Source organism: Physella acuta, unplaced genomic scaffold (genome assembly GCF_028476545.2).
Source record: "Physella acuta isolate Inbredline_101_S28 unplaced genomic scaffold, ASM2847654v3 ptg001177l, whole genome shotgun sequence".
In the NCBI taxonomy this organism is placed as follows: Eukaryota; Metazoa; Mollusca; class Gastropoda; family Physidae; genus Physella; species Physella acuta.
The window spans coordinates 74,921-92,741 of NW_026732694.1; the positions used below are offsets into that span (position 1 = coordinate 74,921).

The window sequence follows — 17,821 nt, forward strand, 5'->3', positions numbered from 1 at the left end:
ATATCGATGTTTTAAAAATAATTCAACTGCAACTTTGAGGGGGGGGGGGGGTTGTAGGTTGAGGTGTGACGTCATTTTAGGGGGGGGGGTCTGGTTTTTGTGACGACGTGTGACAGAGGGGAGAGGTAAAAATCGTCCAAAAAAGCGTGACGTCATTTATGGATGACCCCTTTCTTGAGACATGTGATTTACCATCAACATGATCCGTGACCTTACGACAGGTTTCATTGTAGAGTGTAAGACTTGCATAAATAACCAACTAGGGGTCGTCCATAAATGACGTCACACTCGTAGGGGGGAGGGGGGTCCGTAATTTTGTGACGGTGTGTGATGAGGGGGAGGGGAGTGGGGGTTCAGATGGTGCGACGTCACACTTTCGCATTATAAAAAAGCAATGTTAGAAAACGAATTTTAGACGTTATTTTGCGTTTTAAAAAACTGTTTTAATAAATTGTAATAACAATTGATTAAAATACTCTATTTTGACAGAGCTCAGACAAGATTTTGGAAAAATAGCTGTTTGAAAAAATTCAACTGCAATTTTGAAGGGGGTTGTAGGCTGAGGTGTGATACATAATCATGGGCCTATCTATATTATAAGTCTATATCGATTAGACCTCTCTCCCCACACACAGGGTTAGAACAGCCCACAATCAACTCATTTTTTTTTTGTGTGGTCATCATAACTAGTCAGTGTTTCTTCCAGACTTTTTTCTCCGGGGGGGCACTTGAAATTTTCGGGGGGGGGGGGCGGTAAACTTTCTTCGGGGGGGGGGGGGGCGGACACTGTTAAAAGTATTTATTTTCTATATAAATTATATAAATTTCATTTCGTTCGGGGGGGGGGGGGGGCGGTAAAAATTTTTCGGGGGGGCAAAGCCCCCCCGAAGAGATGCCTGGAAGAAACTCTGTAACTAGTTGACCCTTAAATTTAAAAACATACTAGAAAAAACAATGTAAAATTAATATCTGCCGTAGTCTCATTTTTCTTTTCAAAATTAATTCATGTATCCATTATCAGCTAAGTTAATGAGACGGGGCACATTAAAATTTAACAACAGTATGAGTAACAATACATTGTTCTGAAGGCCTTGCCCGTAGAATTGCAAACTAGACCTTGGCCACATTTTTATTCAAGTTTTGGTTGGATACTATTGTCACGTGACTAGAGTAACTGTTATTGCGGAAGTTAATGCTTATTTATAGTAAACAAAAACACCTAGATCTAATCTAGATTCTAGGTCTAGATCTGAATCTAGATGTAGTCAAGATAGAAGATATAACTATGTTAGTATCAGTCGACGACGCAGAAGAATAATACTTGTTAAATAGATGTAGTGTTGGATATGGAATTAATTGTTGCCTTGTTTTCTTAAACATCTGTATGAGTGTAACAGTTTTAGTTTTAGTAATTTTAAAATTTTAAGTTTTTGACTTTTTCAGTTTTTGTGTCTCACTTTCTCAATTCTGACTGTCTGGCATGATCTGAAAAATATTTAATTTAAATTTTAAAATAAAAATAGATTCTAGCCATTTTGGACTTCTTCACTGGTCTAGTAGAGTAGTTACAGTTAGTATGTGTAGGGCGCGTAGGGTTTAAAATAATTAAACATCCTTCTTTATGTATTTATCTATATATAATTATATATTATATATAATTCTCTTATTAGAGACGCTAGAAAACAAGCTGTAAGCGCGCTCCCTACCATCCCACCCCTACATGGTCTGGTGAGCTGTGGTTCACGCTAAATGTTTACAAGCAGAGCCGGGTTCAGTGACGACTATTAGGGGCAGATAATTTAGTTTGAAACGATTTTAAACATAGGGGGGGGGGGGGGGGGGTAACTAAGTGGAGTTTACTTTAGGGGAGGAGGGGGGGTTATCGTCCTAACTAGCTACTTATAGTGTTTTAAAGAAATATTTTCAGTGGCAGCGTTGGTACTGTAGAATTCACAAATTATGAATTACTGAAAAGTAGAAAAAAACAACTAAATAGTGGCGTATGATATGCCGCGGGTCGGCTCGTATATTATAATACTGATCTTTACCTAATTCTTTATTATTTACATAAAATACATATCATTTCATTAGGCTTATTAAGTTTTTTCCTTTCTAATCTAATAAGCAGTCTACTACTAATTAGTAATTTCCAATCTCTTTAGACATTTAGTAAATGGTAGTTTTAGAACAATAGAAATCAATTAGTTTTTAACAATGCCAAGTCCTAATTGCAGGTGTGGCTATTTGGACCTGGGGCTGAATAGATGCAACCTTTTTAAAAGCCCTGCTAACTCAATTCAAAATAAAAATCTTACAAGAAAAGTGTAATTGACAATAAGGCAAAAAACTGCCACTGATATATGTCTAAGTTCTATAAAAAAATTTAATTATGAATATGATTACTGATTTCTATTTTCAGAACAAGATGGGTGTCTGGCGAGAAAGAGGACTCACTTATAAAGTTGGCTTTATTGGAGTTGTAGTTGGTTCTTTAACATTTATTGTTGGATTTTGTGCACCATCATGGGCAATTTTTAAAGCTGTGCAATATGAAGCGACAGAAAGCATGGGGTTGTGGCAGAAGTGTACTGAAGATCTGGGAGTTTGTGCCTTAACTGTAAGCAATGATGACAACATAGGTAAACAGCTTCTCATTTGTTAAACTGTAAACAGTGTATTTATATTTTTAGTGTATTTTTTTTATATTGTCATTGAACTTTACTTTATAGGGCTATGAATTTATAAGTAAAAGCATCATACACTAATAAGGGAAGGGAATTTTATTTTTATAACAGGATAGCAAAATTGTTTTTACCTGCTGTATTTACCTTCCCTCTAACAATTTATACACTTAATGTAATAAGGATATTTTTGTATCTAAAATGATCTTTATAAATCGTGTATCTCTTAATAGAACTTGTACTGTCATCACCCTGCTAAAATTTAGAAATCCTGATTCAATACCATACTATTTTTGTTTTTCCCCTTTTAGGATGGTTGAAAGCTGTCAGGGCACTGGAGTGTATTGCAATGTTTTTTGCTGTTGCTGCCTGCATTAGTGGGTTATATTGCAATTGCATTGTGAAGGCACAAATAATGCCAGATTTCTTCAATAAAAATATGGAAACATCAGCCATAGTCTCAGGTAGGTTGTAGTTATATTAAATATTAAATAAATTAAAAACCATGTTTTATTTCTATAAATTGCAACGTGGAGAATAAAAAAGTTAAACAAATGATTAACTGAATAGCTTTAAATTAGAAACTATGATATATTTGGTAAAAACATCTATTATTGATCTTATTTTAATTATTTAAAATGATCTTTACATTTTCAGTTGTTTTTGGCTCTTTTGGTCTTATAATCTTCGCCACACAAATCCAGAACTATTGTCAAGACAAAACTGGTGAAATCTTCTGGGGCTTTGTTCTTGTTTGTGTCTCCAACTCTTTTATTGGCGTCAGTGCATTTCTCATGTTGATATCCCACAAGCTGCATGTGATGGCTCAGCATGATCAGTTCCTTCATCACCATTTGAATGGCCCATTCCATGGCCAGATGCGCAACTCCAATACTGATGCCGGTAGCCAGGTTTTTATTGCTACCTCTGAGGGTTATCTGGACTTTGGACCTCCACCCTATGAGAGTGTAGTCAACTGTGTCCCTCAGGATGAAACCCCTCCACCTCCATACTCTCAGGTTGAGAAGTTGAATAAATAACACCAGCCTTAACTAAGTACTTAACTAGCAGAGTAATCCATACTTTTTTTTTTAATGCTGTTCAAGATATACGTAATGCCTATTCAGGCCATTGACTTGATAAAAAAGTATAAATGATCTAAAGGTCATATTTCAAATTGTTTTACACTGCCTGGGGAAGAGAGATGTTTGCCTTCATAAAGAAAATTTCATGTTATATTACACTGTATTATTTATTTATCCCTTAATGGAAATTTTGTAGTACACGATTACTCTGTGATGTTTACATGTATTTGGATATTATTTCTAAAACTCATGTACTTGTTTTTTTTTCGGTTGCAATAAAAGTTTGATATTGTTTAAATGTTACTGTTAAAAAAAGTCAACTTAAACTAAAAGTAATCCTGAGATTAATGTGTTAAAAAGCTGTAAAATTGAAAGCTTTTCTTGCAAGGCAAAACAAAATACATGAATGCGCTATACATGTTGAGTGCTAAGTGCCTATAAGGTGATAGTTCTTATTGCAAGAATATTTACTGTTTTTTCCTGCTGATGTTTCTTATTTTAAAATGTTTTGTGATACTTAATGATACCTAAATATTTTAAATTACCATATCTTAAATAATTGCAAAGCTTTTTTTTCTAGTTAAAATTATTTTTCATTTTTAATATTGTAACAATGGTTAACTACATAGTTAATTAAAACCGCTTATTTTATTGTTCATGTTTATTTATTAGTGTTCAGCTAATTGTAATAACACTTTCTTTAAAAGTACACAAATGGAAAGTTAGAAAAAAGAAAATTTTACTTTTATCGTCTAGAAAACTTTTATAAAGTTTTATGTGTGCCAACAAATAAACAGGAATATTTATTTTCATATAGATTAAATTACAAATGAATATGTAATTTTATAAACAGATTACAAAAGGGTGCCTTCTAGTGGTGGGTCACCATCTGATTTGGATCTTGTATATTCTTTCTTTTTCATGACGTCTTTGTCTGACTGATTTATAAAAAAGAAAGGATTTTTTCTTACCTCTGAATCTTAAAGAATACAAAATATTCAACACATATCTGCGACTCTGATGCTGTCTGAACTATCATATTTTACTTGTGATTTCTATGTATGTGAAACATGTGAACATGTACACTTTATTTTAAAGTCATTATAGTATAATAGTAAAAATTGGCTTTTTAGTAAAAGTTTGGACCTTTTGAGGTCTTAAAATATTTTGACTGGAAATAATTATTTCTTTACTCCTTAAGCTCTTTAATATTGGAGGACACTGAGCTTAAAAGATACAAAAGTGTTACAAAATTACCTTGTCTGACCAATTGCCCTTGTGTGGAGTTTATTAAAGGTAGTTGTTTCAAGCTTTAATTTAATAATTTTTATGTAAATAGTTGTACATACATTTCCTGCCTATGTGCTGGTTCAGTTCTTTTATGTTGCAATGCTGATTTTCTGGATGGCTGGCAAAGTCAGAAGTTCAAAGAATCAAAATATTTCAGCTGTTATTGTTAAATAATTGTAAAATTTGATTTACTTTTTTTTGGCCTGATTGAGGTATAATTTGCTACGTTTTTCTGGAAAATACATTGAAGACAGAATTTATCTAATTTTATTCATTGTCACATTGCTTAAAACATACACAAAGAGCCAGTGTTCAGTATATTTTTTACATTGTACAAGTTGAATATTCATGCTCAAATATTTTTGTATTTTATGATGGGCAATGGAATTGCATTGAATACTCATCTTTTTAACATTTTGATTTTGTAAGATTCATCAAAATACCCAAAAGTAAGAGATTACTACATAAGTGAATGCTAGAAAATAAAGTTTCGAGCTTTACTTAAAATTAATTGAAAATACTATGTCAGATTAATTAATAACTGGAAACTCCTTAATAAAAATTTAATTTGAGCATCTGATTGGTTTTTGTTTTTGTGTCTTAAATTATTATAAATTTTTCTAATTATAGATTTTTTGTTAAGAACAAATTAACCAACATAGACAAATACAAAACAAAATCATCATTCATGTAGACCTCTATTTTTATTATACTATTACTGACACAATAAATAAATATGTATAAAAATGTATTTGCACATATGACAATCTTAATGTTTATTAAATGTATTTAAGATGTTACACATGAAGTTAGTGGACCAACAGTTTTTGTGGCACTTATTTAATTAAAAAAATGTCACGTTTACAAATTATAATGTCACTTATTGAACATGTCACATTCCATAAGGAAAAATAACAAACTCACTACACCTTCAATTGCTGGCAACAAGCTCAGGAAAGAAGCACTACAAAAAAACACATTCTTCTAGCTTTAAAAACTGTATTTTAGTGCTACCTGATAGAGGCATAAAATCAGTTGCTTTTTGATGTGTTTTTATTGCAATTTTTTTGTTAACACGCCTTTTTTATTTTGATACATTCTGGCCAAACTTCAGAGAAACCTACTAACTTATCTATAATTTATTTTTGGAGATATTTCGTAGCAAACTGTGGAGCTGTAATAAGAAAAAAGTAAAACAAAAACATTTAATTTCAAAGTTAATTAAAAAATTTACCATTTCCTTATCGAAAACTTTAATAATTTAACACATTTAATATATAATGCAAATTGTCAGTAAAATAACTTTAACTGATTAGTGTGTAAACAGGAACTTACCTCTCCATTACATTCATCTAAAGCAATTTGTTTTAATTTATCCACCTCAGCTTGCAAGCATTCAACTTCTCTAGAACAACAGTGATAAAAAAAATTAAGTTATTTTGGGCAAGGCAACAAGATCTATATATCATGCAATCAAAATAAAACTACTTTTGGATTAGATGAAAATGGAAAAAAACTGATTTAACCCCAAGGACAATGCAGTTACCATTTTCATTTTCATTGAGGACATCTTTCAACTTTAGATTGCTAGATCCAGTTAAAATGATATTATATGTTCTATCTGGCAACTTTTCATTTTTGAAATAAATCAATACTTTCTAGTTTAATATTTCATAATGCCTTTAATTCTTATAAACATGAAAATCTCCAATTTTTTATGTTCTTATTGTGTTTGATGCATAATAATTAAAACATCACAAAAGAAAGTTTAAATATAACAATACCTGTACATTCAATATATTAGTATTAGCTAAAAAGATTTATTTCAATTCAAATACTCAAAATATGATCACGATGATTTAGGTTTCTATTGCATGAATTACGAAATAACCTAGTCTCTTTCTCCAAAGTTGATGCAAACTTTTCCTCTAGTTCCTCTAATCTGTTTACTTCTGACGCAAGGACTTCCTGTTGATTGGATTGATAAAAAACTTATTGGTAATAAACTTGTCTCCTACTCAAAATATATAATTTTCTCACTAAAGATGTGAAATAAGTAGCTAGGGATGGACATAAATGTAAAAGAGAGTAAAAGTTCAAAGGCAAATTTAAAAACTGAAAAATTGTCTTTTGTATTATGCAGGAACTAAGAAGCAAAGGTCTATTGTTAAAATATTGTGTTTTATTTCAGCACTAATTTTAATATCATAAGCTACCTGTGTTGTTCTCAACAAACTTGCATCAATCACCTTCTCTTTAGGGATCTTGGTTTTCTTTAGTTTTTGCTGGATCCTGTTTCAATATCCAAAAGAATATTATTTCAGAAATAAATAATATGCTGTTCATATAAAATTCAAGTGGAGACCAAAATAATCATCTTCATTTCTTTGTCAAGTCAGATTAAAAAAATATGAGTTAGGGTATTAGCAAGGGTAAAGTCTCTTGTTTGGTTTAGTATCGTAATCAGTAAGGCTCAAAGAACTTAATTTCATTGGTTGTTTTTGGTTTCAAATTTAACAAAAAAAGATTTCTCTCTACTAGCAATACTGCTTCAGGTATCTTCATTATTCTTTATTGTAGAGGAGATTTCCCCACACAATAAGTATTATGTGTTTATTTGTCAACATGAATCTGATTTCAGCCTTTTTTGTTTCTGGATTTGCTTCCAAAGCCTTGTCCACCCAGGAACAAACTGCTGTCCCCAGCAAATTGATCCTCCTTAGCTCAATCATATGCTCTCTTGGCTGACCAAGCAGTGCTATTTCAAGCTATCAGATCTCACAAAAAAAAATTTTCTTGTCAAAATTGTGGTTAGTAGAAAATAAAAGTACTATTACTAAACTATTCTGTTAATATTTTAGGTGGAAAAGTTAGGTAAGAAATGTACTTTGATTTTCTCTAGGTACATAGGATTATATTGCCATACCAGTCATGTGTTAAGCAAGTAGGTCTACCGGGTGGTGCATTTAAACAATTAAAGTACCCAGGATCATACCCATGCCTAAAATTAACGGTAACACTGTAGGCTACTTGAGAAAAAGATGGAGATAAAAGTTGGAAAATTGATAAAAATGGAAATGTTTATAAAACTATTATTGACATCCATATTATCTTGCAATAATACCAAAGAGCTTTAGGAGGGATCAGTTTAAAAAAAAACAAACATTCACAAATTATTTAATGTTAACATTGTGATTCAGTCTGAACTAGAAAAAGCAAAAAATATTTTGAATCTTGAACCATTGGCAGGTACTTGGGGTCACTGAGTTCACATAAGCTTTGAAATCAGTTGCTGTTACTTAAACAATTTAAAATACTTGAGGTCTAACAATGCCCCCATCCCCCCTCTTGCAATGACAAAGTAACTGAGTGATTAGGTTTCTTTGGTGAATCAGCCACATATGTCATACCACGCTAATCCTACTCACATTGGGAAAAAAATTTGGGTAAATTCACTAGAGAATGGCCTTTTTGTTAATCTGAAAATATGGACTTCATGGAGAAATTTTTTTTTTAAATCTCAACTCCAGACTTTTTAAAAATCCAGCCCAAAAACTTTACACTTTCTAGACTTTTTAGAGTTTGAAATTTCTAAATTCCACACTTTTTCCAGACAGTATGTGAACCATGTGTGACACTAAGTACATTTAAAGTAATTTATTATTTTAAAATTATAGGTAATTGTATGCAGAGGCATACTAAATGAAACTGTGGAACCTAACATTAAACACACTTTAATTTTGTAATAAAACACCAACCAAAAACATGCAAAAAATGCATGTGTGTCATTGATTGGTGGCTGACACTCTGAAAATCTTATGGTTTTATCTAAATTTTTACCAAAATGTTACATAAGCCAAGGGCTAACTGTTAACTAGCCAATATAATACATAATGGTTGAAACAAATGTTACCGAGATTTTATAACAGAAAATGTAATGTCCTGCTCTTGATTTTGAAATCCTAATAGAAAATGATCCATTGAATCATTCAACATTGTCATAAGTTCTGTTTGTAAAGGTTGAGGAATCTTCTGCCACTTAGAATACACTTTCTTAGACACTTTTCTATGTTTAAATGATCCAACATCACGTCCAGCATGGATGCTTGAATTATGCTTATCATATACTTTCTGTCTATTCACTTTACAAGGGCTTGTTGAGGGAGATTGGTTGTCATTTTTCTGATCAGCAGTCTTCAGTTGCTTCTTTGTCTTATATGGCTGAGCTTGAACATTATTAATGCAATCACTGTCACTACTTTTACTTGAAGAAGCAATATAATTTGATGTTTTCATTTTCAATTTAGAATCTAAAAAAACTAGATCTAGATCATAGACGACTTCCTCCACATGAACTGGGGGTGACAGAACACAAACTTTACTAAGCTCAGCTTAGTAAGCTGAGATGAAAATTCAAATTTTTGTGCTTGTCACTGTACTGTGACTAGATTCTAATGTCTAATAGAATAGTGATTGTAGCTGTAGTGTAGTTTTCTATACTCAGTAGAGTGTAGGTTTTTAGTAAAATTTATTTTTGGCCTGGGCTATTTTAATTTTCGAATTTCACTTTCTCAGACCAAGATCTAGACTAGAAACTAGACGTCTAGCAAGTTAGATCTCGTCTATACTAGATCTATAAGCTTAACTAAATCTATAATGTATAAATCTAATTAGATGATAATTTTATTGATTTCTTTTTGTATCTTGTCATTTTGGGGATAATTGGCGTAACACAGATTTTGCATTACTGTTTAGTGTTTACTGTTCAAGAAGGCTGTTTTGAAGATTTAGTCACCGTTTTAAAATACACAAATAGTAACAGTAGGCCAGATAAAATTAAACATTTTAGTGGCATAAAGAAGATAATGTTCAAAAGTCCCATTTGCTCGGAACATTATCCGTACCTAATTATTTTCGATAATTAAAAAAAATCTTCTAAGGGCTTGTCTGCAATTTTAAAAGTATTGTTTTATTTATTTATTGGCATTTTAAAATGAGATTATGTAGGCCTAGACGACATAATTTAGATTTCTATGTAATATTGTAGCAAACAAATACAGTCTAATCACAAAAACGTCAATGAACAGCTCTCAAAATTTAAAACCAGAGCAATGTATAGAATATCTCATTTAAAACAATATAATTATACACTACAGTTTATTATATAGACGATAGAAGCTCTTAACAGAAGGTTAAAATGAAAAAAGGAAAGGGCTTCAAAATTTAAAAAATTCGATTTAAAAATTGCCGACGTGGCAAAGCAGATAAAGCATCAAAATCAAATTATTTACACCGAAAACGCATTATTGATACTTTGAGATATATTTGAAGACCCGTAAACTTAGATCTGTATACTAGATCTAATAGACTTTATAATGCTTTTTTGGATAGATCTATACTCTATTTCAACGTTTACCATGTTTATCACAGCATATAGAATTATAGATCTATACATAATTATTAAAAACATTATGCTCATTTTTTTGTTTTTGTGTAATTTTTAGATAAATTGTAGTACCGACATTTAAATGGACTCAAACAATGTAAACTCAACTACTAGATCTAGAATCTAGAGATACCCTAGATACTAGATAGATCTAGATACTGAGTGTTGTATCTTAAGTACTGTGCTACGTTAAGGTAGGACCAGAATTAGTAGAATTTGGGTAAAACTCCATTTTAGCGTATTTTATTCGCTGCTTCACGTCACTAGTCAAGTGTGAAATTCTCTTGTCACACTTGTGACTGTGTGTGTGTGTGTAATTACATTCACTGTATAGTTATAGTACAAGTACAAGTAGTGTATTCTAAGTGTATGTGACCAGTATGTGTGTGTGTAGATTACTGTAGATTCAAATTAAAAACTGACTATACTAAATACTAGTATATTACTAGTGTAGTACACTAGAATAAAGACAATAGATAGACTAATAATTTCAGTTTCTATTTTAAGTAAATATTAAAAAGCATAGGCAAATTATGATAATATTCAGTATTTTACACTCTCCTTACACACAATACACTTACACACCACACAGTCACAGTGACTCTAGAGTAGAACTGATTCTAGATCTAAATCTGTAGGACTCTATACTCTATCTATAGGGGTCATCCATAAATGACGTCACACTCGTAGGCGGGAGGGGGGTCCGTAATTTTGTGACGATGTGTGATGAGGGGAAGGGGGGGGGGGGGGTCAGATGTTGCGACGTCACATTTTCGCATTATAAAAAAGCAATGTTAGAAAACTAATTTTAGACGTTATTTCGCGTTTTAGATAACTGTTTTAATAAATTGTAATAGTTTAGACAAGATTTTGGAAAAATATCAATGTTTTAAAAAAATTCAACTGCAATTTTGAGGGGGGTTGTAGGTTGAAGTGTGACGTCATTTTTGGGGGGGGGGGGGTCTGGCTTTTTGTGACGAAGTGTGACGGAGGGGAGGGGGGGAGGTAAAAATCGTCAAAAAAAGCGTGACGTCATTTATGGATGACCCCATAGGCCTATATATGGCCTATAGCAATAATTATTACGTAGCATATTCTATAGCAATAGTAATATTATATACGAAGTGACTACTCGGAAAAAGATTTTTCGCCCCAACGTCTCCACCTAGTTGGCAAAAGATAGCTCTGCGCATGCGCAGTGACCTATGGCTAGGTTTAGGGATAGGGTTAGGGCAGGGATAGGGTTAGGATTAGGGTTATGGATAGGATTAGGGTTGGGGCTAGGGTTCTGCGGTTGTAAACACACGCATGCGCAGTACCATCGAAAAACATCGCCGCGAAGGCAAGTCGTAGTTTCTCTCCGATGCGCATGTGTATCTTTTTCCGGCTAGCATCGGCCTATATTATAATCTATAGGTATTTTTACTATTTCTTAAATTTTTTAATTCAAGAATTCATTTTAACCTAGTGTAATTATTGTATGGTTCATAAACATTAAAATAAATGTATCATCCACAGTTAAGTCAGGAATGATGAAGATACATTTTGGACTTGCTGCATGTATTATAGTCATACATATAGGTAAGCGTTTTACTAGAGAGTAAATATATATAATCATATAGGTAAGCTTTTTACTGGAGAGCAAATACATATAGATAAGCATTTTGCTAGAGAGCATTTATAGGCTAGCATTTTACTAGAGAGCACATACATACAGGTAAGTATTTCACTAGTGAGCTCATGTAATAACTCCTAATTTTGGGAAGACTGTGTGTTTAAAGTACTTAAAATAATGGCAGCCATAAAAATAATTACACACATGTTTTTACCATATATAAATAAACAAATTCATAAAATCTATTGCATTATTTTGAATTGATTGATGTTAGTATGGGGCTGGTGTGTTTGGATGGATACAAAGATATCAGTTACATATATACTACATTATGTATGCCAGACTGGTAGATCACATAGTACACAATGTAACTTACACACATAAGACGAGTCTTACTTAGGTTGAGATGGATTGAAAATGCAGGGACAGATGTATGGTATAATTAAAAAGGGTTTGCTTCTGGAGAAGAAATGATGTAGAGAGACTAGAAGGGGAAAACAAGATGGCTCAGGCTAATGTCTTTAAAAACAGTAGAGCCATAGATCATCAGTCTTGAACTTGCAGACATTTTTTTCTCATCTTGCAGGTTGTCTACATGCAGAATCTCGTCATTCTACAGAGAAGACAGTCAATCATTTATATGGTGAGTATATAAATAATTGTTACCTTTTGGACATTTTTTACCCTACATTATGAAATAAATATACATCCATCTACATTTTTAATTATAATAATACATGATTTATTAATTAAGATTGACTTATGAAACTTTATTTCAGATGCAAAAAGTATTTTGTTTATAGTCCTCTCCCAGCCTAATGAATATCATGTCAGTCAGGCAAAACTATTCAGACAACAATTTGTGGACCAGCTTACACAATTAGATAAGGTAAGGGGTAAAAAAAAAATTAGTGGATCTCTCTCATTTCTATTTCACTCACCATCCCTCCATCATCTATTAGAATTTTTTATATTAGTAAAATAAATTATCTAAACATCAGTTTATGGACACAATGTTTGTCTACATAGCTTATCCTAAAAAAAACCCAACAAACACCACATTTTTAAATTTCATCTACACAGGCTGATTGGCCTCAACTTATTTTTACTCATGAGGATTTTGTTGATGTGCATGGAAGCTGGACTGTGATTCCTCTATTGGGAAAGTTAGTTTTACCTTCTTGTCCAAGTTTTTATAAATATAGTTTCAATTCACATTTTATTGAAATAGGTTTATATTTTCAGATATATGTTTACATTTGCAGTCTACTTGTTCATAATTTATAGCACTATAGCTACAAAAGCCTTTTGTAGAATTTCATCTAAGGTTTGAATCATCAGTGTAGCAGTATAATTTAGCACAGTGCTCACACTTTAGATATCTCAGCCCTTTCAATGTCCATTTATAGCGCCAGAATCACAATGTTACTTCTTTCCATATTTGCCTCTATTTATATATGAAAGCTTAAACACTGCACAAGGCACAGGTCTCGACCAAATGCACCACCAATTTCAGTACAATCAAAATGAGTTTTGATAATAGTTATATGTTGGTATACTCCTGCTTTTTTATAGATTGGTAGAGAAGCTGAAAAAGTCCAATACCTCATGGGTTTTTATTTGTGAGGAGGATACACAAGTTGACATTGGTGGGCTTTCATCCTTACTGCAACAGTATGATCCCTCTCAGGTAATATTAGGCATTAGAAATCAGTTTCAATAGCTCCTTGTGCTTTAGTTGTAAAAGGTCTTTATTACTTAGTTATATTTTTATCTTATGTGAGTTGTATTCGGCATATTATTGTATCAGTTTTATAACATCCTTGTGTTTGAATTATACTTGGTATTATTGTGTCAGCTATAATGACAATAAAAGTAAAATCAGTTAGCAGGACTCAAAAATCTGTTATTTTTATTTTTTTCCAGGAATATTTTCTTGGAAGAGAGCTTAGAGACCAGCAAACAACCATCATCCACCATTTTGCTTTTGCTGATGACCCATCCAAATTTACATACCCCGACTTTAGAGCTGGTTTTGTTTTGAGTAGGGCACTTGTGGTCAGGTAAGTTTTCTAAGTAAAATTATTTTAGTTAAATTCTATCTTGTTTCTACTTTATTTTAAAAAATATCACATTATTAACAATAATAATTATTATTTTACATTTTTATTTTTTGCAGCTTATTTAAAAGATTTAAAAAGGGTAAATTTAAAGCAGATTTCTCCATCGACCCAAAGCATGAGTTGAGCATGTTTATTTGGGATAATGGAGTAGGAACAACTCTGACAAACATCAAGGAGTTTTGCTCGGCAGATAAAAGCTCAGGTTCTCATTGTGTAACACGGCAACCACAGAAGTTTCCAGAGTGTGGGGTTCCGTTAAAAAAACAGGATCTGGTCGTTGCTGTTAAAACATGCCAGCAGTTCCATGAGACCAGAGGTAAAAGGTGGGGGTGGTGTGGTTTGTCTTGGTGTGGTTTGTGGTAGTAGTGTTGTTGCATTGGTGGTTTTTTCATGGTGTGAATTATGGTGGAGTGCAGTGTTGTGTGGTTATTGGGAGCTGTGGTAAGCTTTAGGTGTTATGGGGGATTATGGTGGGAGTAGGGTGTAATGTGGCAGGTGTAGGTGAATTGGGGGTTTGTGGTGTAGGTTGGTTGATGAGGTGGTTTATGTCATGGTCAGCTGTATCATCTGTAGGTAAGTAAAGTTTCCCTTCAAACCTGACGGTCTATGGGGCAAGTGAAGTAGAGTTCACTTGTTTCTGTGACCTCGGCATATAAAGAGATAGTGTGGTCAGCACTATGCCCAGCCGCCTTTACTCTCCCTAACGTGAGTTAGGTACCCATCAGAGTTGGGTGGACTCAGGGACGGTCTGCTGACTTGAACCCGGATTCGAACTCGAGACTTACGGGTTAGCAGTCCAGCTCTCTACCGCTAGACCACTCCGTCCCATCTGTAGGTGGTTTTTAGAATAATTCTAGAGGGTGTAGGAGCGGGCATGAGGGGGGGGGAGTGGGGGTTACATAATTTTGGCTTTGATTTAGGCTGAATGTTTAGAACTACTTTAGAACATTTAGAATTTGTTTTAGATAAACCCACCTATACCTTTTTTCACATGTACGTTAAAAATTTTCATAGAAATAAGTTATTATAATATAGCTGTAAGGTATTTGAGCCATTATTTAGTGCCTGTGTTATGTAAACCATGTGAGAATCACTGTTGGAACATGTCTACAGTCCCCATAGTGCAGGCCACATGGGGGAAACAAGCTGGGGTTATTGAGTACTTCAGTGATGTCAAGGACAGCAGGATACCAACCACTGATCTGGGCATCCCAAACACAGAGAGAGGTCAGTACTTACTCTGGAAGTCTTTAGTTTTAGAAGATTATACAAATATAAACCTAGATCTCTTTTATTTAGAAGGTATGTTGTTTAGTATGTTTTCTTTTAGATCTATTGTGGAAATAACACTTGGGCTTTCAAATTTATAATTATTTAATTTTAAGTTTTGTAGATCTGGTATTTAGAAATAATTGATTTAAAAAAAAACACAGCAACAACCGTCTCTTTTAATCTAAATGTTAGTCGAAGAATAAAATGCAGAGGACATTTTATTTTAGAGATTGTCATTTAATTTTAGTTCTAATATTAAAATAATCTAAACATTTTATTAATGTATTTGTAGTATAAATGTAATAATTTAGTCAATAGTTAATTAGTTAGCTACTTCATGTGTTGATTATTTTATGAATATATTTTTGCAGGGCATTGTGGGAAGACTATAGGCATCATCAGGAGGATAGTGGACACCACAGCTCTGTCATCCCCCGCCTGGGTTTTGATCGCGGATGATGACACCATTATAAACCTGGACAGGTTGAGGGCGTTGCTGGCGTGTTACAACCACAGGCAACCTGTGGCCCTGGGGGAAAGATACGGGTACAGTGTGGTGCAAGGGGGAGGTTACGACTACATCACTGGAGGTGGGGGGTAAGTTTTTCTATAGTTTTTCTAGGTGTGAATTTATATCATGAGGAAATGATAGAAGTAACAAAACAATTGTTTAGTTCAGTAATTGTAGATTATGAGTTATTCCCTTTAAATTGAAAATGTTGATAAAGTAACTAATTTCATGCTTGGCTTAATTCTTCATTGAAATTAAAGTCACAAGATCTATTTAAAAAATCTAATATTTTAGACATAAAGTAGTTAGGTATTATAAAAATGTATAAGTGTTTTATAGCTTTACAGATAAATGAGGTTATTTAAAAAAAAGCTCTATTTATAAGTAGTATTGCACGTGGTTTATTTGTTTTTAGTAAAAATTTTTGTTGTTGCATTCAGCATGGTGTTCAGCCAGCCAGCCATACGTCTGCTGTCGACCAGGTGCAACTGTTACGCTGACGACTCACCTGACGACATGACACTGGGGATGTGTTTGAAATCCATTGGTGTCCCTGTGACACACAGTCGGTTTTTCCACCAGGTAGGGGCCATGTTACCCCCAACATTCTTTTACCCAATGTTTCTTCCCTGCCCTGAAGAGAGTCTACCCCCCCCCCCCCCCCCCCCCTCCCCAAATTAAATGGAATTTATATAGAAATCATATACTTTTAACAGTGTCCGTTCCCTGGAAAATTTTGTCCGCCCCTCAAAAATATCAAGTGCCTTCCCGGACAAAAAAGTCTGGAAAAAACACTGCTTATACCACCCTCATGCCTATCTAATCTCTTCTCCTCTAAAGGAGGAATAGCCAGTTTGTGAGCAGTGATGTGAATGCTTGTAAATGTTTTAAAACCCTTATTTTATTATTTAAGGGGAGGTAATCATTAAAAAGGTTTTAAAAGTTATTGCTCTTTATCCAGGCCAGGCCAGATGACTACAGCAAAGATTTCCTCTCCAACCAGCTCCCTGTGTCTTTTCATAAACACTGGAACAACGACCCTTACAAGGTGTTTGCTGACCTGACAGCTGACCACACAGATAACAAGGTGAAGGTTATGAAAAAGAAGCACACAGAAGAGTTGTAGATTGTTTATCTGACGGCCATATTGTATCAGAGGTTTAGTCTTTTTGATCAGAGGTTGACAGCCGTGTTGGACCAAACACTTGAACCAAAGAGGCTTTACAGTGGGTGAAGGAGGATGCTTGCCTGGAGTGGTCATAGTGTGGCTGGTCACTGTGTGGCTGGTCAAAGTGTGGCTGGTCAAAGTGTGGCTGGTCAGTGTGGCTGGTCAAAGTGTGGCTGGTCACTGTGTGGCTGGTCAAAGTGTGGCTGGTCAGTGTGGCTGGTCAAAGTGTGGCTGGTCACTGTGTGGCTGGTCAAAGTGTGGCTGGTCAATGTGTGGCTGGTCAGTGTGTAGCTGGTCAGTGTGGATGGTATCTGTGTGTCAGGTTTTAAGTGGTTATAGCCAGGTGTTCCCATGTGGTTTAATGTTGGCTGTGTGTTGGGTGGAGATTTGAATGAAGATTTTGTTTGGGTGACCATCCATAAGTCTCAAGGCTTGAGTGACCAATATAGTTGTGGCCAGGTGTTAGATGGCCATTGTAGTTGTGGACAGGTGTTAGATGGCCATTGTAGTTGTGGACAGGTGTTAGATGACCAATGTAGTTGTGGACAGGTGTTAGATGGCCATTGTAGTTGTGGACAGGTGTTAGATGGCCATTGTAGTTGTGGACAGGTGTTAGATGACCATTGTAGT

At 33.9% G+C, this 17,821-nt stretch overlaps 3 protein-coding genes across 5 annotated transcripts; 2 read left to right on the forward strand and 1 right to left on the reverse strand.

Moving 5' to 3' along the window:
* Positions 1-1,230: 1,230 nt before the first annotated feature.
* On the forward strand, positions 1,231-5,630 carry LOC131956824 (uncharacterized). 3 transcript variants are annotated; one of them, XM_059321427.1, is made up of 4 exons: positions 1,231-1,334; positions 2,420-2,639; positions 2,993-3,145; positions 3,339-5,630. In XM_059321427.1, exons 2-4 carry the CDS (start codon positions 2,426-2,428, stop codon positions 3,719-3,721), a joined length of 750 nt encoding a protein of 249 aa, XP_059177410.1. In that variant the 5' UTR covers positions 1,231-1,334; positions 2,420-2,425; the 3' UTR covers positions 3,722-5,630. The 3 variants fall into 3 exon arrangements, with proteins under 3 accessions (XP_059177410.1, XP_059177408.1, XP_059177409.1); XM_059321425.1 differs by having other exon boundaries at positions 1,237-1,382; XM_059321426.1 differs by having other exon boundaries at positions 1,237-1,287.
* A 111-nt stretch (positions 5,631-5,741) lies between these two features.
* On the reverse strand, positions 5,742-9,408 carry LOC131956825 (uncharacterized). Its single transcript, XM_059321428.1, has 5 exons — positions 8,970-9,408; positions 7,273-7,348; positions 6,948-7,024; positions 6,392-6,461; positions 5,742-6,230 (listed from the first exon to the last, which is right to left on the reverse strand). Exons 1-5 carry the CDS (start codon positions 9,350-9,352, stop codon positions 6,189-6,191), a joined length of 648 nt encoding a protein of 215 aa, XP_059177411.1. The 5' UTR covers positions 9,353-9,408; the 3' UTR covers positions 5,742-6,188.
* A 2,491-nt stretch (positions 9,409-11,899) lies between these two features.
* On the forward strand, positions 11,900-17,241 carry LOC131956832 (beta-1,3-glucosyltransferase-like). Its single transcript, XM_059321436.1, has 12 exons — positions 11,900-11,918; positions 12,021-12,083; positions 12,704-12,760; positions 12,897-13,006; positions 13,201-13,283; positions 13,693-13,807; positions 14,044-14,180; positions 14,297-14,556; positions 15,354-15,467; positions 15,884-16,109; positions 16,464-16,605; positions 16,985-17,241. The coding sequence occupies exons 2-12, from the start codon at positions 12,032-12,034 to the stop codon at positions 17,147-17,149; spliced, it is 1,461 nt and encodes a 486-aa protein (XP_059177419.1). The 5' UTR covers positions 11,900-11,918; positions 12,021-12,031; the 3' UTR covers positions 17,150-17,241.
* Positions 17,242-17,821: the final 580 nt, after the last annotated feature.